This window comes from Vigna unguiculata, chromosome 1 (genome assembly GCF_037176805.1).
Source record: "Vigna unguiculata cultivar grain cowpea cultivar isolate G323 ecotype 2 chromosome 1, ASM3717680v1, whole genome shotgun sequence".
Lineage (NCBI taxonomy): Eukaryota > Viridiplantae > Streptophyta > Magnoliopsida > Fabales > Fabaceae > Vigna > Vigna unguiculata.
The window spans coordinates 46,043,544-46,050,325 of record NC_140792.1 but is presented as its reverse complement, the minus strand read 5'-3'; the positions used below and the strand labels follow the sequence as shown (position 1 = coordinate 46,050,325).

General features: G+C 35.8%; 1 protein-coding gene across 2 annotated transcripts; it reads right to left on the bottom strand.

The window, feature by feature from the left end:
- Nucleotides 1-662: 662 nt before the first annotated feature.
- PDLP7 (plasmodesmata-located protein 7) lies at nt 663-2,513 on the bottom strand. 2 transcript variants are annotated; one of them, XM_028061559.2, is made up of 3 exons: nt 1,482-2,507; nt 1,183-1,296; nt 663-1,103 (listed from the first exon to the last, which is right to left on the bottom strand). In XM_028061559.2, exons 1-3 carry the CDS (start codon nt 2,209-2,211, stop codon nt 1,096-1,098), a joined length of 852 nt encoding a protein of 283 aa, XP_027917360.1. In that variant the 5' UTR covers nt 2,212-2,507; the 3' UTR covers nt 663-1,095. The 2 variants fall into 2 exon arrangements, with proteins under 2 accessions (XP_027917360.1, XP_085531054.1); XM_085674928.1 differs by lacking the exon at nt 663-1,103 and having other exon boundaries at nt 1,175-1,296; nt 1,482-2,513.
- Nucleotides 2,514-6,782: the final 4,269 nt, after the last annotated feature.

Genomic DNA, 6,782 nt, shown 5'->3' with positions numbered 1-6,782 from the left:
GATGCAAACTAGTGATAAAACATGCGTGTGTTTCCTTTTTTATTGTAGATAAATAATTTAATTTAAAAATAACTAAATTTTAATTAAAGCTTATTTAAAGAATAAAAATAAAACATAATTATTTTAGTTTAAAATAACAGTTACTTATAAAATTGAGAAAAAAATCTGCATTATATATAGGTATACACATGATTTTTAATTGAATATAATGGTTATAAATAATTTAGTAACAAATAAATATTTGTAAAAAATAAATTATTAACGATACAAATTTTCATACCGTGTTCCAGTTTAAATAGATATTTTTTTTTATAATTTTTCAAGAGATATGAAGACATGTAAGGTAGAATTTTCTCCACATTCAAAGAATTAAAATTTGAAATCTTGATAATTTATTTAAAGGGTTTCAACCTATATGAACCATTCATCACTCAGTCTCTTGTTCTTAATCAGAAGATGAAAACAATAGTATTATTTTTCTTTTCTTTTATCTTGTTAAAAGTTAACAAAAGAATGATATATAAATACACCTTTCTCCTGAATTTTCTTTCATAGCCCTAGTTGAGTACTTCTGTTAACCCTAGTTAAACTCTTGGATTCCTTGAAGATAATGCTTTAAGTCAAACACAGATTTAAACATAGGTTTGAAAGAACAAAAAAGCTATCATGAACTGTCAAAGTATTGAAATTGTTTGGCACCAAAAGTATAGTATATAAGATACACTCAACCAAAACTCCATGGCTGCATATACTAACCATACACAAAGTGAGAAATCTGATGCAACTTAAAAATGAAAAAAATAAAAAATAATTATTTGCAAAGAGATGAGACAAAGCAAGTTGTTAAGTGGAGTGAGGAAAACAGAATCTTTTGTTCATCTTTCGCTTTTGCCTTTTGCATTCGACTCAGTCTTCCCATATGAATCCTCATCAAGCTCCTCTTTTGGATTCAAGTTTGTAATAAAGGGAATCATAAAGAGTGAGGCCAACAAAGAAAAAAGAAAGTAAAAGATGTTGTCAAGATAAAAAGGAAAACAAAAGACCCTCCAAAAGCACTCAGTGTCGTCCCACTCATTTCAACAAACTTAAATTTATTTATTTACCTGCATGAGAAAAAAAAAAATGTTGTTAATTATTAATTAAATAAAAGAGAAACAGGAGAGAAAAATGATAATTATTTACCGTGTCCCTCACAAATCCTTCTCAAGAAAGCAAGGAAAATAATGAGTATAGCCACTCCAGCTAATAATCCAACAATTATTGCAAATGTTTTTTCCCCTTCGTTGTCGGATTTTCCTGCTCAACACCAATCCAACAAACTAAATTAATAACATAATTAATAATGCATATAATTGGTACAAATTATAACATTTTGAAATCTTTCTACCCTCCAAATTTTCCCGTTCAGGAATCAAAGTCAAGCCACAATCACCACAAATCTTCGACTTTGTTTTATTTTTTGTTTAAGATTTGGGCCTTACCATGGGCTTTATTGTTGTATGCACGAGCCCCATTGGTGGAGAACCTGACGTAACATTTCCCCAAGAACACATCCCCATATTCCGCAGCAGCACACTCACTCCTCAGCCGTCGGATCGCATCCCCCACACAATCCTGACATTCCGCGAAACTCAAATCCCCACAACACTGCGCCACGCCCTTCACCTCACCCGACCCGCCGACCCGAAAAAACCCACCCGAACTCGCCAAACCGCCCAACACCGCATCCCTCTCGCCGGTCGTGCCCGACCCCAACCCCATGGAGGGCCCACACCTCTTCAGCACCACCGTCTTGTCCTCCACGCCCAGGAACGTGGAGTTGTCGTACTTCACGAAGCACCCGTCGAGCTGCACCACGCCGCCACACGCCGCCGGGCAAAGCTGGCCGGCTCGAGCGACGGCACGGGTAACGCAGGCGGCGCAGTCCGGCATAGCGAGGTCGCCGCGGCACTGGTAGAGGCCGTGGACGACGTCGCTCTGGCTGGAGCCCACCACGGTGAGCTTGTTGAAGGAGGAGTACGTGGCCGAGTTGACCAGCGAGGTGAGAAGCGAGTTTAGGTTTGACTCGTAGGGCGAGTTGGAGGCGTACCGTTGCTGCGTGCAGCCGCCGTAGAGGAAGAAGTCGGCGGCAGAGGATAGAGAGAGAACGAAGAAGGTGGCCAGAGAGAATAAGATTAAGAATAGAGCTGGGGTTGGTTTCGTTTTCGCCATTTGTTTTCTGAGAAGTACTGGGTTGGTTTGGTTGACGTACGAGGTTGATGATGAGGATGTGTTTTAGTTAATGCATGTGTATGTCGGAAGGAGATGGTGAAGTTATGTCATGGGGGATTTGATTTGATTTGGTGATATAATAAATGATGGGTTGGTGTTGCTTGGGAATGGAGGAGTGAAGAGTGGAAGACCTGCGAGGTTGGACATGGAGTTGCTTTAAATAAGCAATTCCATGCCACGCCATAGCCATGTTATCTCTGAGCTCAATAATAAAACAGAACACTTTTTCCTTCTTAATTTACTACCCACCATGTGTGCTCTATCTACCTTTTGAACAGTGATTTTCATGTCATGTAATTAATGTGGCAAATAAAATGAAGTTTATCTCAAAATGAATGTCGAATAATGGTTGTGATTATTGCAAAAAAAATGTTGTAGGTTAACACAAATTTATATTAAAACGAGAGAGACTGAGACAGCCTCCATAAAAGAAATTAAAATGAAGGTACTTCATTTAAATTACTCAGAATCCTCTTAATATAACACGGAATATTATATTGTTACGTTAATTAAATTGTGTCAAAGCAAGTTTAGAAGCAGAGAAAATCACAATTTTAGATGTGAAAAATAATTATTGTATTGTGCTTTTTTTCATCTCTTAATCCTGTTCGTCGTGTCTACTTTGTTGCCATTCCTTAATCTCGAGTAACTTTTTTTCCCTTTTCTTTTGAATTAAAAGAATAATGCTAAAACCCTTTTGTAGCTTTAAGTGTAACCCTAATGATTGTAGCTATTGCTGTATGAATCAGTATACTGAGTTTGAGTTTGAATATACTAGTAGTTTAAGATAACGAAAGTGGAAAGGTACATGTTACGTATCCTGAAACAAAGTGACGAACACAGCATGGCTCGTATATGTATGATAAATCATATCATGATTTTAAATTGAAGTCTTTTAGACATAACTTACACTTCTCGTTACTAAGGAAGGTTGAGTTGAGAAAACAAGAAGAAATAAGCATGAAGTCGGTTCTCTATTACCAAGATCTCACGTACGTAGGCACTAAAATCAATTTCTAAAATCTAATGCCAAATGTTAAAAAATAATTTTATTGAATGCCATTGGCATGTATGGAATCTAGAGTCTCTGAAAAAGAACACAAACCGACACAGTTCATAAGAAGGGGCTTTAAACTTTCCCTGTTAGTCACTTTATCATGTATTAATATATGTATTAATTGTAAAGTAAACCTATACACACTCACGTAGGAACGGGCTTTTAACACCTTTCGCCCTATTCGCACACGATAGCTTTTTTTTCAAGTGAAGACGCGAGAGTACAACTGTGGCATCGCACTACACCATATCTTCATCAATCTCACGTTCGGTTTAGCAAAACTATAGCCACGATATTCAATTTTGTGTTGGTGTAATTATTGGACATTGCAAGCTAGCACTGAACATTGAGTTTTTATGTAGTAGCATGAAAGTTTATGGAAAGAAGTTTCTGGTGTGAAGTTGAAAGAGAAACGTAGTGGGCCTTAAATAATGGCATGAATGTTGAGAACAGAACACTACAGGAAAAAGTCACGAGAAGGTTTAGAATACTGGCAAAATCACAAAAGGGTTTTAACCTCATGTCCATTGCAGTTAGTGAGTTACGGTTTCTAGTTTCAAAATGGTCCCCTAGTGATATCACCTTTAACTGTTCCAACATATAAAGGTACAACCAAAACAATAGGTCCCTTAGTAACCACTGATGTGAAATTTCTGCTTCTTAAACAAAGTTTAAATAAATAACAGTATTTTTTTTTCTAACTAGTTCCGGTTCCCATGACTTAAAAAATGAAATAAATCAGTGACAAACAAAAAGTGTGCTTGTCTTAAATTATTTTCCTTGAAAAAAAAAACACTTACCTAGATACTCTTTTTATTTCAACCTAAAATTTGGCCTAACCACCAATAAATCATGCATGGACACGCAAGAACTTGACATTTGCAGTAATTAAAGAGAATCCAAACAAAAGAATCTGTAAGTGTTCTTGTTAAAAAGTGCAACATGAATTTATAACTTTAAGCTCCATACAAGTTGTTTTGGAGTTGCAGAACAGAACAACTAAAGTTGATAACGATGTAATCAGATAGGTCACAAAAACATTGTAACGAAAATAGCTAAAATTTCTGTCTAAACTGAACTGTTAGTATCACAAGAAAAAGTCATTTAGTATGGCATTATTCACTTGATGACAATTGGTGTTCCTCTTTTTCGTTCGGGTCAAGTCCTAATCAATAGGTAACACGGTTTATTAAGAAGCAGACACTTGAAAATTAATGCATTGGCCTTGCCCCCACTACAGCACAAGAGACCCAACTGTCTCTAGTGTCTTTCACTACATCACATGGGCCAGCCCACAACTATTTATGGGCCCAAAAGAGTCCAAACCTTCTAATTCCTACAATTGGTCACTCTATCTATATCCAAACATCTATCACACACCCTTCTTCTTCCTCCTCCTCATCTTTTGTTTCTTCATCTCCACTTAAAGACCCAACACAGTATGGCTAAGATCATCATTTTAAATCACCAGGTCTTTTGTGTATTTGTTTGAACAAGTTTCTTCATTAACATTATTAAAAGAGAAAGCTAAAATTAATTTACGCATAAAAATAATTCTCTAATATTTAATTTTTGTAAAAGTTAATCTTTAACTAATAGCAAAAGTTTAATCATTTTTTTATTATATTTTCTCTCCATGTATGGCAAATTTTGTCCAAATAGACCTTTATCTACTTATGATTACATCTATCCATGGTCGAACTCAATTCTTGGTTAGACTCCAGCGCTATTGGGCTGGGTCCAGTTAAGCAACAACTGGACCCTAATACTGAATCATATAGGAAACGGGTATTTCTTTTTAAAACTTCAATAATTCCTCCCCGCACACCATAAATGTTAAAACTCCTACATTGTCCTTATGGGAAGACTTATGCAATCTGAAATCCGTTTTTGGATTCTCTGACAGTGACTTTCTGATCCTACAATTGAAAAGTGATATGTGTGAACTGCACAATTCAGAAACTAGTGGATGTCCAGGTTAATTTTGTCTTTTACACACTCCATGTGTGGTCCAGGAAGAAAGCATGCATGGTGTTGCAAAAAGAAGTCCCCATGGAGTTTCAAATTATCTAACTTGACCTTATCTAAGGTGTACTTTTGCATCAATGTGTGATGGAGGCTCTTGTAAGCTCTTATATCCTCTAATGCAACCAAGTTATTTCATGATCCATTAAAGTAAACACTTTTACAACTTGCTTCATCACGTGTGGCTCAGAAAAATCGACCATCTTTACTCTTCAATGACATGGTCCCAAAAGTTTATTGGGCCTGGTTTTGTCCTTTGGGCCCACGGAGACGTATTTGATTCTAAACCAATCGGTCAACTCCTAATTCATTCTTTTTCTTCATAAAAGAGAGAATAGTTGGAAGTCTACATCGGTTAGGATAAGGTGATCTTAATATATATAAGTGGATATATATCTCATTTTATAAATTAGTTTCGTGAGATTAAATTAGATTTAAAATCTATTTGTCGTTTATTTTATTTATTGTGTCACCTGTTATCATTACTGTTGGATATGTGAAAAATCTCATATTGACCGAAAATAAAATCATTTTAAAATATATAAATGAATACAAATCTCATTTATAACTCGAATTAAATTTAAAATCTACGTCTAATTAAGAATATTCAAATTTCAGTGTACATTTCGTGAGCTGGCTTTTGGGATATATCAAGAGTTTCCTTTGATACTCCTCCACATAACTTATAGTGGGTGTTGAGTGTTTTCCCAACACAGCGACACCTTTTTTTCGTGGGTCTTTTTGCTAATGCCAACGATCTTTCTCCACTTACTACAACCACAACTTGATTACTAAATATGATGCTTAACTCTATGCCCCACAACTTCTTCAGTTACATGTCAAGATTCTAAAATCAGTTAATCCCTGCACTTTGTCATGCCAAGAGTTCTTTGCTCATGAATCGTTTTCCACTACTGCCATGCCCTTTTGTTTCCCTCGGATTCTTAATAAAAAAATACTGGATCATTTGGTCAGAGATTAGCCTATTGTGAATAACTTAGTAGTACTTTCTGATATGAACCCACAAAGATCAATTGTTCTATATCTGTTCTGATTTCCCAAAAAAAATGTTCTAGTCATTCCTTTTAACATTAATTCCTTCCCCATTTGCCATTGCTGAAGCAGCAGTGTGAATTATGAACACAACTTTTAAACCGTACTGATTAAGGATCGAAGTTCCCATAACATCAGATAAATCTTGCAGATCCAAGGTCCCCAAGAAAAAGTATACCGAAATGCAAAGAGAAAAGAGAAAAGGACACTATTTAATATCTCCATCGACACTCCTATCTTGTTGAAGGTAGAATTAAACAAGGGATATTGTTAGGTATAACAACTGATACACATGCTGCCACAACTGAGTAACAAATAAAGACCCTATATACTTAAATTCAAGATGGTATGATCTGAAACAATAGGCCAAGCAACA

What these genes read in the sequence shown, in the direction of transcription:
- PDLP7 (XM_085674928.1), bottom strand. Translation starts at nt 2,211, where the DNA reads ATGGCGAAAACGAAACCAACCCCAGCTCTATTCTTAATCTTATTCTCT. An exon ending in ATACAACAATAAAGCCCATG is followed by an intron (nt 1,297 to 1,481) that starts GTAAGGCCCAAA and finishes GGTGTTGAGCAG; the next exon opens with GAAAATCCGACAACGAAGGG.